This window comes from Thalassophryne amazonica, chromosome 4, assembly GCF_902500255.1.
Source record: "Thalassophryne amazonica chromosome 4, fThaAma1.1, whole genome shotgun sequence".
Classification (NCBI taxonomy): domain Eukaryota; kingdom Metazoa; phylum Chordata; class Actinopteri; order Batrachoidiformes; family Batrachoididae; genus Thalassophryne; species Thalassophryne amazonica.
Window position 1 is genome coordinate 131530000 of NC_047106.1, and position 24286 is coordinate 131554285.

At 40.8% G+C, this 24286-nt stretch overlaps 1 protein-coding gene across 1 annotated transcript in view; it reads right to left on the minus strand.

Annotated features, from left to right (window-relative positions):
* The window catches only part of LOC117509039 (galectin-9C-like), a 46841-nt gene that overhangs the window by 17083 nt on the left and 5472 nt on the right, over nt 1-24286 (minus strand). The window contains exons 2-4 of the mRNA XM_034168853.1: nt 22493-22612; nt 1865-1996; nt 1313-1401 (exon numbers count right to left, since the gene is read on the minus strand). Coding sequence (XP_034024744.1) covers nt 1313-1401; nt 1865-1996; nt 22493-22612 — 341 coding nt within the window. The remainder of the gene's footprint in view (nt 1-1312; nt 1402-1864; nt 1997-22492; nt 22613-24286) is intronic.

Here is a 24286-nt window from a genome sequence, read left to right on the forward strand (position 1 = left end):
GGGTTGTCTAATATATGCATGTGTCTCCAGTGATTTTTAAACAAGCAGTCAGCTCTTGATAAAAAAAAAAACTCTTAATTTTGCTCTCTGAGTGACACCAGGATGATGCATTTCACTTAAAAATACACATGCCATGGAGTGTTTCTCAACTGTACTCAAAAGAATTGGAACGCTTGGTATTTCACACATTTTAATTTGTTTATGCCATTTCAAATACAAATAAATAAATAAATCTAACGTTATCTTCCTTAAACTCAAACTGAAAGCAAATGTCTACAACTTGATATAAATTAATTAAAAATATAAAATCCAGCTTCCTGATGAAGTGGTGTAAAGGAGGATTTTCTTAAAAAGAAGACCTGAAAGTTCAGCTACAATTTGCCAGAAAGTACTTTTGAGATGAAAGCCTAGATTTGATGTTTTGGTGAAAGAAACCTTTGTAGTTCTTCATAATTGATGGAAATAAAGTACAAGACATATTCAGTGACTTGGAAATGTTCATGTTTCCATCCCCTGACTTGTCTAAAGAAAACTGGCAATAAAACTGATTATTATTTACAGGTTTTATTAAGTTTAAGAAATTTACTTTCAGTTTGAGTTTGAGGAAATAATTTTAGAAATTTTTATTCTTTATATTTTTTGTATTTCTTGCATTTGAAATGGCATAAACAAATTAAAATGTCAGAAATTCCAAGTGTTCCAATACTTTTGGAGGGAACTGTATCCTAACCTTATGATGAGTGCAAAACGAGTGTGGTATTATTACTGTTTTGTTTAAGAATGTTTAATTTTCACTGTTGCTGCACTTTGTGTAAAATCATAGTCATATCGTATATCATAATGATATGATACTATTGAGATATGATAATTTGGCCATATTGTACAGCCCTACTGACAACTAGCTGAAAACTCTGAATATTAATTTACATCTACATTAAAAAATGCTTAAAGTGGCAGGGGGTTAAGAGGGCTGTAATTAGGTTGCTGAAAGGCAAAAAAAGAAAAATGCTTAAAAAGGCGGGGTTCTGGGGGGATAGAGTCTGAAGGACCTAAATGACATAGTGAGATGCTAAAGAGCTTCACTTGTTCATGTCCACGACATACATATTATGGGCAGGCCAGGGGGTATTTGATGCTCCACAATCCAGAAGGAATATGCAATCATTGTTAGGGAAACCCAGATCATCCAAAATACATGTCTGTATACTCCCAGAGGCACTTGAAGTCCAAATTCCTCAGTACAAAGCGTAATGTGTCTTGCATTATTTCTGTTATGGCAGTAACATACAGCAGTAAAATTAGTGAACGACACCTGGTGGCACTGGGATGAACTATCCCCTGCATGGTGATGGTCCGACCAGCATGAAGACCACCGCTGATGATGTTCTTGTAGGGAACAACCTGTACAGATTGAAGCAGAGGAAGAGAGTGACTTGATGGTGACTTCGTCCCACCTTTGCACTAAAAACAAAATGGAAATGCATGGGAAAAACAACATTTTGTCAATATTTTAGAGACCCCACCGAAATTTCACAAATTATGTTTTTAGGGGAGGTCATGTCTCTTTAAGGCATTCCTACACAGCTGTCGGAATATCTGTCCCTCCCAAATGTGGTTTGAATTTAGAGGTTGTTTTTTTACATTTGCCTGATTCTTCTTGATTCCTGCTCATTCTTGCTATGTGTGACGGGGCCCTTAGATTTGATGCATGTGTGGAGTTTACATGTGATATGTGCTTATATGAAAGCCCCTGAAAGTGGCGGTATAGTTCGCACACTATCTGTTACAGTGAGCTCAGTGCTGCAGAGGTGAAAATGTGTCTTCATAACACACCGTGCAGACAAACATCTATCTGAATACTCACAGGCATCGCGGGCTGAGAGGGGAATCCAGGCTGAGGTGGAAAACCTGGAAATGCTGGAAAAGCCGGCTGTGAGGGAAACACCGGACAAGAAGGAAACGCTGGTTGAGCAGGAAATGCCATGTGTCCAGGGAACTAACCATCAAGGAAATCAGAATGTTTTTAATGTATCACAAGCCATCAAATGTAAATACACTGTATTTAATCTGTGAGACTTATTATGTACAGCAAGGACGTAACTGCTGGTCTGTTTGTTTGTTAGCAGGATTACTGAACAGCAAAGTTTGGAGAGACATGGAATAGAATCACATTCTGAGGTCCATTCACATTTTATGATTTTTCTGAGGCATATAATTTAAAATATTGGCAGACTTCAGACAACTTTATTGATCCCAAAAAAAGGGCAAAAGGCATGTACCCAAGTACGCTACTAGCAGAGTACGTGGGCAAAGATTTCATAGCCCCTGTCAATCCAGGGTCCTCATGTACAAAGTGCGCGTATGCACAAAAATGTGGCGTATGTCCGTCTCCACGCTAAAGTTCAGATGTATCATACGTGAAATGACTGTGGAAATGTGCGGTGCATCACACAAAAGTCCTGGCTGGCGTACGCACATTTCTACAGCTATTGTTCCACTACTGAAACGTAGAGGTGATGCTGGGAACCGTTAATACCGTTAATAGTGTGAAAAAATCAGAGATGTGCACACCAGAGACACACTTATGAACAATTAACACACCCACGTGTTTGCAATTATATGAGTATAAAAGCATGTGCAAAGTGATGCATGAAATGGCATTAAAGTAGACCTGCATTGAAATAAATGTGGTCAGATTTCAGAAAGAAATAGCTGATATGTATTTATAAGACCCTTGTGAATGCAGTAAAGTAAATCTGTAAGCCCAAATTTGTAATTCAGTGGAGAAATCTTTGTTTAAAAATGACAAATTTGCAGCTAAAATTTAGCCCTCTGTGAAAACAGTTTGTACAGCCGTATCATTTCCATGACGTCAGGGACAAGACGACGCGCTCCGGCCTTCAGTCCGATCCCGCATTGAAATTGATTTTATCTGTTAGTAATGTTACTTATACACGTCCTGGTTTCAACATCCAAAAGTAAGCTGCAATGAATGTGAGATACAGATCTGTGTGCTCAGATCAGCAACGACATCAACAGCGGGTGCCGTTCTTCCTCTCCCGCTCTCTGCCTCCGCTGCACTTATTAAGTCTGTGGGCTCGTTAATGAGCTTGTTAACCGCCGACGCGGGCCACTCACACCGCCTGTGTCTGCTTTGCAGCCGGTGTTGTGCGCTGATCTGGCACAACACCGGCATCACCTCTCTGTCTACTGAATGGAGCTGCAGCACAGTTGGCACAAGTCCTGAGATTACGCTCGCTGTTTTAATGCAAAGCGGCTGGTACACCTGTTGCTATAAGGACAGACTTCTTGCGGCAAACTCCACAGCACTGCACATCTCGGCAATCAGAGCCCCAGAGCTCCATGGACGCTGAGAGAGGTTTATATATTTTTAATGACTGGGATTCTTTGCGGGTCTCGCCTCCATATCCCGTGATGGTACCGGAGGTGAAAGACAGTAGATTTTGATTGCGACACCACTCAATCAAATGGGCGTATGAAAAAGTCCCCCAAAATAATTTTCAAGCACAAATAAAAGAAATGTGTACTCACCAAACGTGCCGCAAGACAATATGAAGTTTTAAAAAAGTAGATCCTTCCGTATAAGACAAGAAAAAGGTGCAGATGCACTGACGTAAATCCACAAATTACAATTGGCGCAATGCATGCTGGGAGAGGGTCTTGTCCGTGACGTCTCGGCAGCGTCCATGATGAGAGGGACAGTTTGCGGAGGGCTAAATGTTAGCTGTAAATTTGTCATTTTCAAATGAAGATTTCTCTGTTGAATGACAGATCTGGGCTTGCAGATTTACTTTACTACATTCAGAAGGATCTCATGTGTAAATGTAAGTCATTTTTTGTTCAAAAACTCTGACTGCATTTTTTTCAATGCAGGTCTCCTTTAACAATGGCTGCGTTAATGGGGCAATCAGAGGTAAGCGCAGTGGTGGGCACAGTTCAGATAATCCAATAACCGATAATTATCGAAGCTAATGTTTTTGCTAGTGGATTAGTGGATCAATTATCTTCTGATAAATTTAGTTCCGATAACTTTCAGTCTGCTAACATTTTTTTTGCTGGTAAAGTGAACAAAGTTTAACAGTCAAAAACGTTTGTAAACCCTAAAGTTAAACATTTTAGTCCGTCTGTTGTGTGTTTGTGGCTGTCATTTGCTGATGACATAATCATTAAGCGCAATACATGATTAGCCGGTCGATGCAGGGACCATTGTGGGTAGTGTAGTTCAAGTTCACTTTGGATGTTACAGTGAGTGTTACCGTCTGCTCGACACAGAAACAAAACGGACTAATTTTAACATTATTTTATTTATTTATTTATTTGTGGGTGATGGCATAATTTAATCTCCAAGCCTCACACAGCGTAGCTGTGTTGCAGAGGGACTTCTCTTAGACACTGTTTTGGATAATCAGGACGGTTTATGTGGATTATTTCTTCAGAATTTAATGACCCCACTGAAACTAACAGGTAAGAATTTATATTTACTAAGTGTCTTTTACTCTGCCAATCAATGCATTAATGGACATATTTCGGTTGTTTAAGCTGCTACGTGTGAAAAAAGCAACAGGTTTTAGTTCATAAATGACGATGTATATAATACAGAGATAAACTGTGACTTCTAATACTGTGTTTTAGTGATTTTGAAAGATACTGACAGTGTTTGGGCTTTAATTTTTTTTTTATTCATTCATTTTTCTTGCGTTCTTTTTATGTTTGTGATCCTTGAATTTACCCAGCAGCCCCTGCAGTGCTTAAAGTGAAACTGGTTTGTCAGAAGCCGACAGTGTAATCTGATGTGGCCGCGTCTGAATCAATACTAAAAGTTATCGGTTATTGTTATCTGTAATAAAGATAATTGTTTTTAGCAGTTTATCATTTTAGTGTCATAAAAGATAACTTTTCATTATCGGATTCATGGCTATCGAAGCTAACGTTTTGGTTAGCTGTGCCCACCACTGGGTGAGTGTGTATTCAGGGAAATTGAGGATTTACTTGCAAATGGCCCTAGAGTAGCCCTAGGAGCCAGGCAGTTGTCTGTGCCCACACAGTTGCTGGCCACGTTGGACCTCCTGGCAACAGGGGCATTCCAGCGTGAGTTGGCCAAATGGTCAGGAGTGTGCAGTCAACCTTACGCTGAGCCATGCCAGCAGTGTGGAATGCAATCATCCAAATGTCATCCAGGTACATTACATTCCAACATTAAAATGCAATTTGCAGTCAGAGCTGGTTTCCCTGATGCAATCAGAGCTATTGACTGCACGCATATTGTTATAAAGGCGCCATCATGTGATGAATTTGTTTTTGTTAATAGACAACAATTTCATTCCATCAGTGGTCAAATCATATGTGATGTCCAGATGTATTGGGTTGGGTTAGGAACAGGCTAGGGGGTAGCATAGTGCGCGATGGGTGGCTGCGTGGGTAAATAATTTTTTATTTGTGTAATTGTTCTGAATGAAAACCAGTGCGGGCACATTTGGGGATGTTATTATTATTATTATTATTAATGTTTTTTTTCCTTGATGGTGACACTAGAGCTGCAGAGCTTCTTAACAAGCCCCCGATTGTCTCCCTGTGTTCAGTATTTGTCAATAAACGGTATATAAAGTCACACACTATCAGCCGGCGCACCTAATTTCTTGTAACTTCCGTGTGTGTGCTGCTCTGAGCTCACAGCAGCCTCACCCACACACTCCCACTAACATTTTTCCCATATCATGTTTATTCCGTTTGTAAGGGTACCAAATAAACTATCCCTGCATGTCTGTATGTCATGTCCAGTCATCTGTGGGTCACACACGGCATAAATTCTTTTCTGTGTTCATGTTGACTGATCTGACAGAGTGGGGATTCTCAGCTCCCAGTGCTTATTTACATGAATTTGCATATTTAAATTGGGGTGTGGAAAGGGTGGAGCTTGGTGCATGAGCACTCAATTACACTTTGATTGGGATGTACAAACAGAATATGCTTGGATCCATGCGTACGCACACTTTGATACAACTGAATTTTTTTGTGTGTACAACAGTTTTTGGGTTTTGGCGTACACCATGTTTCAGTAGGAAATCCATGCAAGTCTTTGTACATGTGGCCCCTGGTTTTTAGATGATATGTCCCTGGATTCGACATTGGGATAGACTGAGAAGGATCAAGGTATTCCACATATTCTGGATGATAAAATTAATGTCATGATGCCTCTTTTGTTGGCCTGTGTTGGACAGGTGAACATTTTTCACAGACAGACATACATACATGCATAGATACATACGGCTGCCTTTTATATACAATGTAATACAATTTACTTCTTTGCACTATACTGTGCAAAATGAGCTATGTGACTTTCACACTTTATGTCTTACAGGTTTAATTTTAAACACCCAAACCCTCACAGTTGCATAACTTTAGATGTTGGACGAACACACTTTTCCATCCCTGATTGCGCTCACCTGTGAGCTTCATTATCTGTCATCAGGGTCACTTAAACTCTGTTTTGACATCACGCAATATTTCTGTCTTTTAGTGTAATTGTTTAGTACAAATAAAAGAAGCAGATTCCCTCAAACGGTGCATCACAAATTCAAAACTAACTTAATTGCATTTTCTCAATAAAGGAATGCTGCAAGTGTAATTACATACAGTGTTTTACTGTGTGTGCGAGCAAGACCAGCAAAAACTAAATAACTATACCGACCTTTGAAAGCTGGGATTGTAAGTCTTACCAGTGATACAGTGCATCCACAGCGCTTCACTTTTTCCACATTTTGTTATGTTACAGCCTTATTCCAAAATGGATGAAATTATTTTTTTCCCTCAAAATTCTACAAACAATACCCTATGATGACAATGTAAAAAGTTTATTTGGCATTTTTGCAAATTTATTAAAAATAAAAAAAACTAAGAATTCACATGTACAGCCTTTGTCATGAAGCTCAAAACTGAGCACAGGTGCATCCTGTTTTCACTGATCATCCTTGAGATGTTTCTACAGCTTAACTTCCTTCCTTTTCTCTCAAAAATTCTTGAAAGGGTAGTTGTAAAACAGCTAACAGATCATCTGCAGAGGAACAGTCTATTTGAAGAGTTTCAGTCAGGTTTTAGAATTCATCATAGTACAGAAACAGCATTAGTGAAGGTTACAAATGATCTTCTTATGGCCTCAGACAGTGGACTCATCTCTGTGCTCGTCCTGTTAGACCTCAGTGCTGCTTTTGATACTGTTGACCATAAAATTTTATTACAGAGATTAGAGCATGCCATAGGTATTAAAGGCACTGCGCTGCGGTGGTTTGAATCATATTTATCTAATAGATTACAATTTGTTCATGTAAATGGGGAGTCTTATTCACAGACTAAGGTTAATTATGGAGTTCCACAAGGTTCTGTGCTAGGACCAATTTTATTCACTTTATACGAGGTCTGTCCGTAAAGTATCGTACCTTTTTATTTTTTTCAAAAACTATATGGATTTCATTCATATGTTTTTACGTCAGACATGCTTGAACCCTCGTGCGCATGCGTGAGTTTTTCCACGCCTGTCGGTGACGTCATTCGCCTGTGAGCACGCCTTGTGGAAGGAGTGGTCCCGCCCCCTCGTCGGATTTTCATTGTCTGGAAATGGCGGAATGAAAAGGACTTTTTTTCCATCAGAATTTTTTCAGAAGCTGTTAGAGACTGGCACCTGGAAACCATTCGAAAAATTTATCTGGCTTTCAGTGAAAATTTTACGGGCTTCACAGAGAATAAGGACTTTAACTACAGGTTTAAGGACCCCTTTAAAGGACGGTCGGTGCGCCGCGCTGCGAGCTGCGACGATGCGGCACAAACCACTGGATCATTTCTAAGCTGATGGCTTTGTGGATACGAGACCGTCGTGTGCTCTTTCTCTGGTTATCACAAGACCTGGACATCAGCCATTTTCCGGCAGATTTCACTTTTAACAAGAGATTTTGTCATGGAAAGCGCGCGGAGGCTTTGCGCGTCACGACCGATTCGCTGATGAAGCGAGACAAAGGAACACCTCCGTTTCGGAGTGTTAGAGGACAAGTTTGGACATGTCCAGCTCTCCACAAGTTCTTTTATACTCACTCGACTGGTAAGCACCGTCCTTTAAAGGGGTCCTTAAACCTGTAGTTAAAGTCCTTATTCTCTGTGAAGCCTGTAAAATTTTCACTGAAAGCCAGATAAATTTTTCGAATGGTTTCCAGGTGCCAGTCTCTAACAGCTTCTGAAAAAATTCTGATGGAAAAAAAGTCCTTTTCATTCCGCCATTTCCAGACAATGAAAATCCGACGAGGGGGCGGGACCACTCCTTCCACAAGGCGTGCTCACAGGCGAATGACATCACCGACAGGCGTGGAAAAACTCACGCATGCGCACGAGGGTTCAAGCATGTCTGACGTAAAAACATATGAATGAAATCCATATAGTTTTTGAAAAAAATAAAAAGGTACGATACTTTATGGACAGACCTCGTACATGCTTCCCTTAGGCAGTATTATTAGAAAGCATTGCTTAAATTTTCATTGTTACGCAGATGATACCCAGCTTTATCTATCCATGAAGCCAGAGGACACACACCAATTAGCTAATCTGCAGGATTGTCTTACAAACATAAAGACATGGATGACCTCTAATTTCCTGCTTTTAAACTCAGATAAAACTGAAGTTATTGTACTTGGCCCCACAAATCTTAGAAACATGGTGTCTAACCAGATCCTTACTCTGGATGGCATTACCCTGACCTCTAGTAATACTGTGAGAAATCTTGGAGTCATTTTTGATCAGGATATGTAATTCAAAGCGCATATTAAATATGTAGGACTGCTTTTTTGCATTTGCGCAATATCTCTAAAATTAAAAATTGTCTCAGAGTGATGCTGAAAAACTAATTCATGCATTTATTTCCTCTAGGCTGGACTATTGTAATTCATTATAGGTTGTCCTAAAAGTTCCCTGAAAAGCCTTCAGTTAATTCAAAATGCTGCAGCTAGAGTACTGACAGGGACTAGAAGGAGAGAGCATATCTCACCCATATTGGCCTCTCTTCATTGGCTTCCTGTTAATTCTAGAACAGAATTTAAAATTCTTCTTCTTACTTATAAGGTTTTGAATAATCAGGTCCCATCTTATCTTAGGGACCTCATAGTACCATATCACCCCAATAGAGCGCTTCGCTCTCAGACTGCAGGCTTACTTGTAGTTCCTAGGGTTTGTAAGAGTAGAATGGGAGGCAGAGCCTTCAGCTTTCAGGCTCCTCTCCTGTGGAACCAGCTCCCAATTCAGATCAGGGAGACAGACACCCTCTCTACTTTTAAGATTAGGCTTTCCTTTTTGCTAAAGCTTATAGTTAGGGCTGGATCAGGTGACCCTGAACCATCCCTTAGTTATGCTGCTATAGACTTAGACTGCTGGGGGGTTCCCATGATGCACTGAGTGTTTCTTTCTCTTTTTGCTCTGTATGCACCACTCTGCATTTAATCATTAGTGATTGATCTCTGCTCCCTTCCACAGCATGTCTTTTTTCTGATTCTCTTCCTCAGCCCCAACCAGTCCCAGCAGAAGACTGCCCCTCCCTGAGCCTGGTTCAGCTGGAGGTTTCTTCCTGTTAAAAGGGAGTTTTCCCTTCCCACTGTCACCAAGTGCTTGCTCACAGGGGGTCGTTTTGACCATTGGGGTTTTTCTGTAATTATTGCATGGCTTTGCCTTACAATATAAAGCGCCTTGGGGCAACTGTTTGTTGTGATTTGGCGATATATAAATAAAATTGATTTGATTTGATTTAACTGGAGTCCACCTGGGGTAAATTCAGTTGACTGGACATGATTTAGAAAGATGCACACCTGTCTACATATAAGGTCCCACACCTGAGCACAAACCAAGCATGAATTCCAAGAAATTGTCTGTAGACCTCTGAGACAGGATTGTCTTGAGGCACAAATCTGGGGAAGGGTACAGAAACATTTTTGCTGCTTTGAAGGTCACAATGGTGATGGTATGTGGTGATGGTGGCAGAGAAGAGAACACTGGACATTATGGATGATGCCAGTCACCCTCTGCACATCGTCATCAGCAACCAGAGGAGCCTCTTCAGCCACATACTGCTCCTTCCCAAGTGCAGAACCAACAGACTGAAAAACTCCTTTGTCCCTAAGGCTGTACAACTCCTCACTCAGGAGGAGGAGGAGTAACAGGAAGACAGAGGACAGGAACAAGAAGAGCAGTTGTATCCAGTAAGACAATATTTATGGTGTTTACTATATTTGTATCTACAGTTTGCAAATTGTCTCTTACTTCTACTTCTGATACTCTATGTGCTCGTACCATGTGTGCTGCTATCCAATGCAGATGGAACCTCAATTTCCCTGAGGGAGCCTTCCCAAGGGATTAATCAAGTTCTATCTAATTTAATCTAATGACCACAGTGGCCTCCACCATCAGTAAACGGAAGAAGTTTGGATCTGCCAGGGCTCTTCCTAGACCTGGCTGCCCATCTAAACTCAGCAATCGGGAGAGAAGGGCCTTAGTCAGGGAGGTGACCAAGAACCTGATGGTCACTCTGTCAGAGCTCCAGCATGCCTCTGTGGAGAAAGGAGAACCTTCCAGAAGGACGATCATCTCTGCAGCAATCCACCAATCAGGTATGTATGGTAGAGTGGCCAGACGGAAGCCCCTCCTTAGTTAAAGGCACATGGCAGCCCACCTGAAGTTTGCCAAAAAGGTACTTGAATGACTCTCAGACCATGACAAACATAATTCTCTGGTCTGATGAGACAAAGACTGAACTCTTTAGCGTGAATGCCAGGCATCATGTTTGAAGGAAACCAGCGACCATCCCTACAGCGAAGCATGGTGGTGGCAGCATCATGCTGTGGGGATGTTTTTCAGCAGCAGGAACTGGGAGACTAGTCAGGATTGAGGGAATGATGAATGCATCAATGTACAAAGACAACCTGGGACTTCCGGTGCAGTGACTCATGGAGTAGGACGTGTTTTTCTGAGCTCCTGCAACTACTTCTACAAAACCAATCTTAGGCACACTTTCCTTCATCTTTTTAATCTTTTTTCCTTTTTTTTTTTTTGTTTTTTGGTGTGTGTTTGCTTCGCCACCATATCTTCAATTTACCGCCGACCTCTTCCCGGTAAAGATGGCTCCAAAACAAGCTAAGCTAAATATACAGCCGTCTCGGCCTTCTCCCGCTCCATCCTTGGCTGGTGGTGGCTCGTGCTCCCCCTCCTGCTCGTTCGAAGCCGCAAGCGGCGGCTCTCTTCCCCATGACTTCAAGGCCGAATTGCTCTCATCACTCAGCACCGAGATGTCGGTTATTTTTAAATCTGAGCTACAAGCGGCCCTGACTCAAAATTTATCAAGCATCAAGGATGAGCTCCAGGCTGTGAAGTCCGAGCTATCTGCTACCATTACAAGCATCCAGTCTGATGTCCGCGCTCTGAAGGGCACCGTAGGTGAAATGGAAACGTCGCTCTCCTCCTGCACTGACGACATCTCTATACTACAAGCTAAGGTGGATTACCTGTCAACGTAACTGACAAGACTGGACACTAAATGCGAGGACTTGGAGGCAAGACCTCGGCGCAACAATATACGGTTAGTGGGGATCCCTGAGGATTTTTTCACCTCTTCTATCGATATGGCCGTCTCCTCTCTGCTAAAGGAGGCATTCCAGCTTGAGAAAGAGCCCCTCGTTGACCGCGCTCACTGCACTTTTCAGCCGAACCCGGGACCCGGAGGACGCCCCCGCCCCATCTTTGCTCATCCGCATTATCATATGGACTGTGTGGACATACTGCGCAGAGCCAGGGTCCAGCAACGGATCAAGATCGGCGACATGAACTTTTCCATCTTCCCCGACCACACTCAGAAGACGGCTCGCACCCGAGCTGCCTTTAATGATGTCCGACGCCAGCTCCGTGAGATACCGGGGATACGCTTCGGACTGCTTTACCCAGCGCGCCTCCGTGTTACACACAATGGTGCAGTGAGAGAGTTTAAATCACCAGAAGAGGCCACCGCATTCATCAGGTCACTAGGCACGAAATAAAACTGAGAAAATATGCACAACACTGAAGTGGTGACTGATAATATTTTGCCGATCATACACGGTCGTTTTCATGCCTTTGCAGGTTATGCTTTGCTCTCCCCCCCCCCCTTTTTTTTTTTTTTTAACTTTTATTCATTTTTCATTCTTTCTTTCTTTATTATTATTATTATTATTATTATCATTATTTTTTTATTTTCCTCTTTCTTCTCACTTTTCCATTTTCATGTTAATTTCAGTTCAATTTGGACTTGCATTAGTTGTGCCTTGTGGTAAATTGTTGCTAGGTTTGTAGGAGCTCAAACCGAAATCTGACTTAACCATTAGTCAAAAAACCGTATTTGTCTTAGAGATTCAACTCCTTGTGGAGTTAGCACTGGGTACTCTATAGTTTGGGGATGGGGTCATTGTAGGTGCTGTGGGGGTGGGTGGGGGGTGGGTTGTTCTATCTTTGAGTGTGTGTGTTGTGTGTGTGTTTTTTTTTTTAATACTCCTTTCCTTTTGGTGGGTCCACATTCAGTCTATGTCTATGTCCAGGTAAATAATGTCTACCAAAGCTAATACTTATGGTATTGGGTCTTCTGTGAGATTTTTGAGCTGGAATATTAAAGGCATGGGGAGTCCAATTAAGAGATTTAGGATATTTACTCATATGAAACGTCTTAAAGCTGATCTAGTGTTTTTACAAGAAATCCACATGCATATCAAAGACAAGGTCAGACTTAAATGTCCCTGGGTTTCTGAGGTGTTTCACTCGAATTTCAATTCTAAAGCCAGAGGGGTCGCTATTTTAATTGGTAAGTCAATTCAGTTCTCAGCTTCTAAAGTTATATCAGACAAAGATGGTAGATACTTGATTATTGTAGGCACACTATTCCATGTTCCCATCCTATTAGTTAATATATATGCCCCCAATTTTGATGATCCACATTTTATGAATAGGCTTTTTGAACGTCTTCCCTCTGAATAATAATCTCCATATATTTGGTGGGGACATGAATTGTGTAATTGACCCCAATCTAGATCATTCTAACCCACGAACCCTAACCCTATCTTTAATGTCAAGATCTCTTTGTGATTTCATGTCTAAAAATGGTTGCATTGATCCTTGGAGATTTTACAATCCCCAGACCAAGGAATTCTCTTTCTTTTCACAGATGCATCAATCTTTCTCTCGGATTGATTACTATTTTATTGATGCCAAATTAATTCCCAATGTACTTAATGTTAATTACCACCCTATCGTTATTTCCGATCATGCCCCTCTTTCTTTAGATATTCAGTTTTCCTCACAACCTCGCTACTCAACACCTTGGAGGTTCAATTCATTACTTCTTTCAGATGATGAATTCAATAAATTTATTGCAGCTAAAATTGACGATTTTATTGCTATTAATCAAAATGACACAGAACCAATCACATGTTCACTCCTGTGGGAATCATTAAAAGCATACTTACGGGACAAATAATCTCCTACTCTGCCCATTCTAACAAATCTCGAAAAGCCAAACTACAAGAACTTTCTATCAATATCACTAAAATAGACCAACAACTCGCCACTTGTTCCTCCCCCAATTTACTAAAACAACATGTTGAGCTACAGACTGAATTTGACCTTATCACCACTAATGATGCAGAGAGGCTTCTCCTACGCTCGTGCTCCATATATTATGAACATGGTGATAGGGCAAGCCGGCTTTTAGCTCACCAACTACGATGCCAGACAGCCTCACGTATGATTCCCCAGATAAAGGATTCAGCAGGGACACTGCACAGTGATCCCACCACCATTAGTTCTTTTCCACTCATTTTACTCATCTTTATATATGTCTGAATCTCCACCTAACACTACAGAAATGAACCTATTCCTAGATAGTTTTAATTTCCCAGTGATAAACCCAGTTTCTCTTAAAGAACTTGACTCACCATTGACGGTAGAAGAAATAAATTTCGCTATGAGATGCATGCAAAATAACAAGGCTCCTGGCCCAGATGGGTTTTCAGTTGAGTTTTTAAAAAAAATTTCAGTATAAACTGTCCCCATTATTACATGCTGTGTATATGGAATCACTTCAATTGGGAACTCTTCCACCCACTTTAAGACAAGCATCCATAAGTCTCCTCTTAAAAAAAGATAAGGATCCGGATCTCTGTAGCTCCTACAGACCTCTGTCATTGATAAATGTGGATGCTAAGATCCTGGCTAAAGTCTTGGCCAATCGCCTGGAAAATATTGTACCAGCTATTGTTTCACCTGAGCAAACTGGATTTGTTAAGGGGCGGCAGCTCTTCTTTAATGTTCGTACACTTTTAAAAATTATCTATTCCAGAACTACTGCAGTAATACCCGAAGTAGTGATCTCAGTCGACGCTGAAAAAGCGTTCGACAGGGTTGAATGGGACTACTTGTTCGCTGTTCTAAAGAAATTTGAGCTGGGTGACGGGTTAATTTCATGGATCCGTCTCCTTTACACATCTCCACAAGCTAATATTTCCATCAATAATATCCAATCAAATTTTTTCTCTCTTGCCCGTGACACCAGACAGAGGTGTCCTTTATCACCCCTATTGTTCGCAATAGCCATAGAGCCTTTGTCAATCTTTTTGTGCTTGTCCTCCATTTTTACTGGGATTACTCGACTGGGCACAGAGTTTAAGCTATCACTCTATGCCGATGATTTATTGTTATATGTCTCTGATCCCGTTCTATCATTCCAAAAATTTTATGTTTTTCGGCGATTTGGATCATTTTCGGGCTACAAGGTGAATATCTCTAAAACTGAATGCTATCCTATTAACGCTTCAGCATTACAACTCAAACAATCCGATATTCCCTTTAAATTGAGCATGTCTGGCTTTAGGTATCTAGGGATCAATGTAACCAGAACATTAAATTCCCTTTTTTCTGCCAACTTCTTGCCTTTAATGTCTAAAGTTAAATCTGATTGCCAAAGATGGGGGAGCTTACCTCTTTCTTTAATTGGAAGAATTAATGCAGTCAAAATGAACATCTTGCCCAAGTTTTTATTTTTATTCCACTGTCTCCCACTTTTTTTTGCCTAAACAGTTCTTTAATACAATTGATCAAACTATTTCTCACTTCTTATGGGGTGGAAAGGTACCCAGGATCCGCAAATCCACACTTCAGACATGTAAATTCATTGGCGAATTGTCTCTTCCAAATTTCCAATTATATTATTGGGCTGCACATATTCACAAGACCTCATTTTGGTTCAGATCAATAGATTTGCCATGGTGCAATTTAGAGGCACAGTCTTGTGATTCATCCTCCCTTATCGCTTTGCTTACCTCTTCTATTCCATCCAATCTTTCCGGCTTTACAAATAACCAAGTGGTTCATTCCACACTCAAAATTTGGTATCAATTTAGGAGGCATTTCAAATTCAAGTCTACCTCTACTTTAACTCCTCTATTAAGGAATCATCTATTTCAACCTGCGATTACAGATTCAACCTTTTTTGCTTGGCATAACAAAGGATTGAAACGTTTTAAAAGATCTTTACAAGGATGGTATTTTTCACAGCTTCTCAGATCTCTCAGTAGAATTTAATCTTCCACCATCTCATCTTTTTCGTTATTTTCAAATTAGACAATGTGCTAAGGACTTGTTTCCAGATTTTCCCTCAATACCACCAAGTCTACACTGGGAAGATCTTCTAAGCCATGACCCACTCCAGAAGTCACTCATATCTAAAGTTTATAATCAGATTTTGTCCTTTGATTGCACACCAGTCACCAAAGTCAAGGCTGCCTGGGAACAAGAACTGGGCTTGAATTTGTAAGATAACTGGTGGGACATTGCTCTTAAAAAAATTTATACAAGCTCAGCTTGTGCTTGTCTCACCCTCATACAGTTTAAAGTACTGTTCAGAGTCCATTATTCCAAAGCTCGACTCTCACAAATCTATTCCACTGTCACTGACAGTTGCGACAAATGTCAAGCTCCATTTTGCAATTTAACTCATATGTTTTACTCCTGTTCCTTGCTGTCTCGCTTCTGGCAGAACTACTTTGATACCATGTCAAAAATATTTTCAAAGACCATAAAAATATCACCCCATGTCGCCATATTCGGGCTCCCAGAAGACCATACCAGGTTTACCTCTAACCAAGTAGATATTTTAGCTTTCACTTCTCTATTGGCAAGACGGCATCTTCTTCTTCACTGGAAGTCAACTAAAGCGCCCTCTAGTGCTCAGTGGCTCAATGACACCATGTGTTTTTTAAAGCTGGAGAAGATTAGATGTTCACTGAAAGGTAACTCTGATCAATTTTATAACAAATGGCTTCCCTTTTTAACATTCTTTCGCTCTCTCAACTCACTCTCATGATTGATGGACCCCCTCTCCTCCTCTCCCTCCCTGTTAAAAATATTTTTAGTATTCTCATAATTTCTTGATTATTATTATTATTAATTTATTTTATTTTTTTTTACTTTGCTTGTTTTGCCTTTTCATGTTCCGGTTCCTGTTCAAACAGAAAACCTTAGGAGGCAGATTATCATATGCATTATTTTTCATTCAATGTGATGCACAGTATTTCTACTATACTTGTTATGTGCAGACGCAGGTTGAGGAGCGGACCAACGTCTGACCGAACCCAGCGCTAAATAACCAGAAAGCGGTTCCAAAAACAAAACAGTTTTATTTCCCCTCCAGTGCAATAATTAGTGTACAACATAAATATTTGGTTTGTCTGGCGGAGTGAAGGACGGCGCGCTCTCCAGCGCCCAAAAGGATCGCTTCTGGACTCAGATTCACCGCCAAACACCCCGCAGGTGGACACGACAAACTGTCTCTGTTAAGGATGGAAAAGGTGAGGTAAGTCAACAGAGCTACAGCAAATATCCTTCAGAGGCACACACTATCAGCAACACATTCAGGTCTGAATTTAAGCTTTATGTAAATGAGCAGCTTCTCACAACAGGTGGAGGATCATCAGTCCGTATGCCACGGCAGTGAGAAGCAAACTGCACAATTCTCATCAATGTTCAAATATACTGCGTAACAAAATGCAAAATTACTATTAACGATCATTCAGACAATAATCACCTTTGATGTGTGCTGACAGCATGTGTCCCTCACCCGTCCTCCTTCACAGGCACGATGTGTCAAACCCTGGCGCGGTCCTCAGCGTCTCACAAACGAACGTCACAAGGTCGAGTTCCTGGCAATTCTGCTTGAATCACTCATGGCTTAAATGCAGAATGCCATCTCATTATCTGCTTCAGCTGAAAGTCTTTAATTTTCCACGTGAGCATCATCCACAGGTGCTGCGAGTCATTAGGCCTGCACGTGAACATCCTCCACAAGTGCAGCTAATAATGCTGATGAGGGTGAAGGACTCTTCTGCCAGCACCTTCTCCACAGACAAAAACCAGTTTGCATACCACCTGGAGAGCAAAGAAAAGAAAACAACACAAAAATATCCAGCCAAACCCCCCAACACACAACAATACTGATTGTGCTTATTGACAGCCGCATTGCAGATGTGATCTGATCATTCCTGTGCCTTACCTCCTAATAAAAAAAAAAAAAACAACCTGGGTGAAAACCTGCTCCAGAGCGCTCTTTATCTTAAACTGGGGTGACAGTTCATCTTTCAGCAGGACAATGACCCTAAGCACACAGCCAAAATATGAAAGGAGTGGCTTCAGGACAACTCTGTGAATGTCCTTGAGTGGCTCAGGAGAGAACTAAAAATGGCTGTGCACCAATGCTCCCCATCCAACCTGACGGGGCTTGAGAGGTGCTGAAAAGAGAAATAGGCAAAACTGCCCAAGGATTGGTGTACCAAGCTTGTGGCATCATATTCAAGATCTGAGGCTGTAATTGATGGCAAAGGTGCATAACAAAGTATTGAGCAAAAAGGTGTGAATACTTACGTACTTGTGATTTCTTAAAGCGCCTTCGCACATAACACGAATGAGCATGAATGAGGCCGAATCAGGCTGAATGGGGGAAAATACCAAACCTCGTTATGCGGCCGGGAGGGACAGATGGTTGGACAGCCATATATGACCACTGAGAATGTGGGCGGATCCCGCAGCGATGGATTTGTGCACGATCGTGTGCATGCGCACAAACACAGTGTGACCATGGTATGGTGACAGGTGTGATACTGCATCCGCACTGATGTGTGCTCTTACAGCCGCAGAAGCATGTAGATGTTGTACAAATGTTTATAAATCGAAGAAAATGCATGAGAACAAAATAATGAGAGACTATAGAACATTATAAAAACAATGAATACCATTGAAATGTAAAACAATTATAATGCTTGATCATTTGACATTGGGACAGCATCAGTGTTTGAATTGAGGGAACAAATGGATTTGTTTTTGTCTGTTAAAATATTTAATTTATTTTATAAGGAGCAGAGAATTCACCTTATTCAGCCCCACCTACTTTTACAACAAAGGCATGTCCATTTTGGCTTACGACTTCCGGTGAGCGGTGTTTTCAATATAGGAAAATGGAAGATATTACATGGGTAGAACAAAAACCTTTTTGAAAAGCTCAAAGGGAGCAACTCTGGCTCACCCATGGGTCATAACAGAGTGGGAAGATGACATGAAAAAGTGGCCCTTGATTATGTATGCTGATATTGTTAACTACTTTGTGTGGACGGTTTGGCTATGAGGAACTATAAAAGCACCGAAGTCTATCAATATCTCCTTGAATCAAGTTAAAATACTACCCGACAAGCAGTGGTGGGCACAGTTCAGCTAATCCGATAACAGATAATTATCGAAGCTAATGTTTGTGCTAGCGGATTAGCTTTTCAGATAAGTTTTAAAGCCAACATCGGACCAATTATCTTCTGATAAATTTAGTTCCAATAACTTTCAGCCCGATTTTTTTTTGCTGGTAAAGTGAGCAAACTTTAAAAGGTCAAAAATGCTTGTAAACCCTAAAATCAAACATTTTAGTCTGTCTGTTGTGTATTTGTGGCAGACTGGCTGCCTGTTGCTTGCTGATGACATCATCATTAAGTGCATACAGGGAGCATTGTGGGTAGTGTAGTTCAGGTTCACTTTGGACATTACACTGTTACCGTCCCCTAGACACAAACAAAACGGATGGTATTTCTTTGTGGCTGATGGGATAATTTAATTGCCAAGACTCTGTGGGGGAGAGGAGCTCTCACGGTGCAGCTGTGTACAGAGGGAGGTACTTTTCACCGTTTAGATACTGTTTTGGATTTTTAAAATCAAATCAATTTTATTTATATAGCACCAAATCACAACAAACAGTTGCCCCAAGGCGCTTCATATTGTAAGGCAAAAGCCATAGAATAATTACAGAAAAACCCCAACGGTCAAAACGACCCCCTATGAGCAAGCACTTGGCAACAGTGGGAAGCCCCCACCAGTCTAAGTCTATAGCAGCATAACTAAGGGATGGTTCAGGGTCACCTGATCCAACCCTAACTATAAGCTTTTTCAAAAAGGAAAGTTTTAAGCCTAATCTTAAAAGTAGAGAGGGTGTCTGTCTCCCTAATCCGAATTGGGAGCTGGTTCCACAGGAGAGGAGCCTGAAAGCTGAAGGCTCTGCCTCCCATTCTACTTTTACAAACCCTAGGAACTATAAGTAAGCCTGCAGTCTGAGAGTGAAGCGCTCTATTGGGGTAATATGGTACTATGAGGTCCCTAAGATAAGATGGGACCTGATTATTCAAAACCTTATAAGTAAGAAGAAGAATTTTAAATTCTATTCTAGAATTAACAGGAAGCCAATGAAGAGAGACCAATATGGGTGAAAAAAAGGATGCTTTATTTCTTCAGATGAATCCCACTGAAACTAACAGGTAAGAATTTATATTTACTAACATGTATTTTACTCTGACAATCAATGCATTAATGGACATATTGCGGTTGTTTAAGCCGCAAGGTTCAAAACGTGTGAAAAAAGCAGGAGCTTTTTAGATCGTGTATCTAATACTGAGATAAACTGTGACTTCTAATACTGTGTTTTACTGCCTTTGAAAGATGATGACAGTGTTTGGGGTTTTATTTTTTTATTAATTCATGCGTTCTTACAGTAGTGTTCAGAATAACAGTAGTGCTATGTGACTAAAAAGATTAATCCAGGTTTTGAGTATATTTCTTATTGTTAAATGGGAAACAAGGTACCAGTAGATTCAGTAGATTCTCACAAATCCAACAAGACCAAGCATTCATGATATGCACACTCTTAAGGCTATGAAATTGGGCTATTAGTAAAAAAAAGTAGAAAAGGGGGTGTTCACAATAATAGTAGTGTGGCATTCAGTCAGTGAGTTCGTCAATTTTGTGGAACAAACAGGTGTGAATCAGGTGTCCCCTATTTAAGGATGAAGCCAGCACCTGTTGAACATGCTTTTCTCTTTGAAAGCCTGAGAAAAATGGGACGGTCAAGACATTGTTCAGAAGAACAGCGTAGTTTGATTAAAAAGTTGACTGGAGAGGGAAAAACTTATACGCAGGTGCAAAAAATTATAGGCTGTTCATCTACAATGATCTCCAATGCTTTAAAATGGACATAAAAACCCAGAGACGCGTGGAAGAAAACGGAAAACAACCATCAAAATGGATAGAAGAATAGCCAGAATGGCAAAGGCTCACCCATTGATCAGCTCCAGGATGATCAAAGACAGTCTGGAGTTACCTGTAAGTGCTGTGACAGTTAGAAGACGCCTGTGTGAAGCTAATTTATTTGCAAGAATCCCCCGCAAAGTCCCTTTGTTAAATAAAAGACGTGCAGAAGACGTTACAATTTGCCAAAAAACACATCAACTGGCCTAAAGAGAAATGTAGGAATATTTTGTGGACTGATGAGAGTAAAATTGTTCTTTTTGGGTCCAAGGGCCGCAGACAGTTTGTGAGATGACCCCCAAACTCTGAATTCAAGCCACAGTTCACAGTGAAGACAGTGAAGCATGGTGGTGCAAGCATCATGATATGGGCATGTTTCTCCTACTATGGTGTTGGGCCTATATATCGCAAACCAGGTATCATGGATCAGTTTGGATATGTCAAAATACTTGAAGAGGTCATGTTGCCTTTTGCTGAAGAGGACATGCCCTTGAAATGGGTGTTTCAACAAGACAATGAGCCCAAGCACACTAGTAAACGAGCAAAATTTTGGTTCCAAACCAACAAAATTAATGCCTCGCAGATGTGAAGATCACACATGGGTAGAACATTCATTTCACAGCTAACTGTCATAGTGTATTAGTGATTGGGTTTCAAGTCATGGTAAGATGATCATTCTAAATGATTCCATATTTGTCAGAAAAGGCTGCCATGCCTTGAAATTTTTTTCAGTTGAACCTACCAGGGTATATCTCATCTTCTCTAAATGCAAAAATTTCATGAGCTCTGCAAGCCACTGCTCATGTGTGGGAGGGGCTTCCTGTTTCCACCTCAAAAGTATCAGGCATCTTGCAATCAGTGTAGCAAATGCTATCGAATTTAAATTATATTTTGGATGTAAGACGTCTGAAGGTATGACTCCAAAAATTGCAGTCAGAGCAGAAGGAGAAAATTTAACATTATATATTTCTGAAAATGTATTAAATATAGATGTCCAATACAAGTAGTTATGCAGTTTAGAGCATGCCCACAAGGTGTGAATGAGTGAACCTGTTTCTGCCTTACCTTTTTTCCTGGACATATGCCAGTGCACAATGTGAAGGGTTTTCCTAGATCCCATCACACATTTTAGATATAATCAACAATAACATTAGCATTAGGTGTTTTTGTGTCCTTGAATAAACAATCGTAAATAGTCTTTTTTTTCAATCAATTTAAAATCACAGGCACAAGATACCAGCATTTTTCACTAGCAACCCCCCCGTTAGTTGGTGGGCCTATTTGGGGGAGAAGTCCAGGGCTGTTTTTTGGTCCCAGTCCATCCCTGGCTTCACATGTATGTGTACGTGTATGTTTTCATGTGTTCTGCATTGATCATGTGTGGTTGAATGTGGGCGTGTAGCGGGTGGGACATGAGGCAGATCCATGTGCACACAAGTCAAAGTAGTGTATGATTTATTTAAAAAAGATGATTTTCTTTTCAGGTGTGCAAACGAACAGTTTGCTCACACACTATTTTTGCCTTTTGTTTCTACCCATATTTTTGTATGAATCCTACGCAATGTTTTTATAAATGAGGCCCCTGAAAAGTTGTATCGTATAATCTCTTTAAAGATGCTCATAACCAAACTGCAGCGAGAGGTGTGTGAAAGTCATCAGGTTCCAGGATGAAGGTGGCGAGCACGTTATGATTCATTTATTTTAGCTTGTGGTATCACCGCTGACATATTAATGTGGGATTATGGTGTCAGTGTCAGATTTATCAAACTACAGTGAACTTGTTCATCTATTTGTCATCTTTGTAGGACTTTGCTGTGGTACTCACAGTGGGATTCTGGAAGGCAATGGTGGAAACTTCAACCTTCCCAGACACTGCGATGGTGTCCACTTGGTTAAACGGGATCCGGTGTCTGTACTCCATGAAGTGACAGCCGTTGATTGTCAGCTGAAGACAGGAAACAGGATTTGTCAGATTTCAAACTTTCCGCTGTGATGAAGATGGATCCACTCAAACCTCCTCACATTCACAGTGTCAGAGATGCGACAAGATCAGATCTTCAGCACTTTCAGCTGTATGACCTTTACACCCCAATTCACAAAATACAATGAATTCTTGGGGTACAAGATGAAGTGGGAATAGATCGATCTTACAATTTCTCCTTGTGGGACAATTTTTTTTTTTTTTTTTTTTTTGCTCTTCATCATCATAAAATTACAAAAATTTGTCTCAAAAAATAAGCCTCAAATAAGCCTATGGAGTCCACCGTTACTCCTTGCACAGATGTGTACTACTCGGGATCTCATGTGGGAATGTGACATACATCTGGATAGTATTTACAGCACTTCCCCTTTTCCCCATTTTGTTATGTTACAGCCTTATTCCACAATGAATGAAATAAATTTTTCCCTCAAAATTCTACATACAAGACCTCATAATGAATGTGAAAAAAGGTTTTTTTGAGAATTTTGCAAATTTATTAAAATAAAAAAAACAATGTAATGCAAATGTAAAATAAAATGCTAAGAAATCACATGTACATAATCACATGTACATAAGTATTCATAGCCTTTGCCATGAAGCTCAAAATTGAGCTCAGGTGCATCCTGTTTCCACTGATCATCCTTGAGATGTTTCTACAGCTTAATTGGAGTCCACCTGGGGTAAATTCAGTTGATTGGACATGATTTGAAAAAACACACACCTGTCTACATATAAGGTCCCACAGTTGACAGTGCATGTCAGAGCACAAAGCAAGCATGAAGTCAAAGGAATTGTCTGTAGACCTCTGCAACAGGATTATCCCAAGGCACAAATCAGGGAAGGGTACAGAAACATTTCTGTGGCTTTGAAGGTCCCAATGAGCACAGTGGCTTCCATCATCCGTAACTGGAAGATTTACCAGGACTCTTCCTAGAGCTGGCTGCATGTCTAAACTGAGCGATTGGGGAGAAGGGCCTTAGTCAGGGAGGTGATCCAGAACGCAATGGTCACTTTGTCAGCACTTCAGCATTCCTCTGTGGAGAGAGGAGAACCTTCCAGAAGGACAACCATCTGTGCAGCAATACACCAATCAGGAATGTATGGTAGAGCAGCCAAACAGAAGCCACTCCTTAGTAAACAAAATTCTCTGGTCTGATGCAACAAATATTGAACTCTTTGACGTGAATACCAGGAATCATTGTTGGAGGATAACAGGCACCATCCCTACAGTGAAGCATCATGGAAGCAGCATCATACTGTGGGGATGTTTTTTAGTGGCAGGAACTGGGAGACTAGTCAGGATTGAGAGAAAGATGAATGCAGAGTATGAACATCCTGGATGAAAACGTGCGCCATAGTGTCAAATGCTAATATGGAAAATGGACTACATTTATATTGCGCTTTTCCATCTGCATCAGATGCTCAAAGTGCTTTAAATCAAATCAAATCAATTTTATTTATATAGCGCCAAATCACAACAAACAGTTGCCCCAAGGTGCCTTATATTGTAAGGCAAGACCATACAATAATTACGGAAAAACCCCAACGGTCAAAACGACCCCCTGTGAGCAAGCACTTGGCAACAGTGGGAAGGAAAAACTCCCTTTTAACAGGAAGAAACCTCCAGCAGAACCAGGC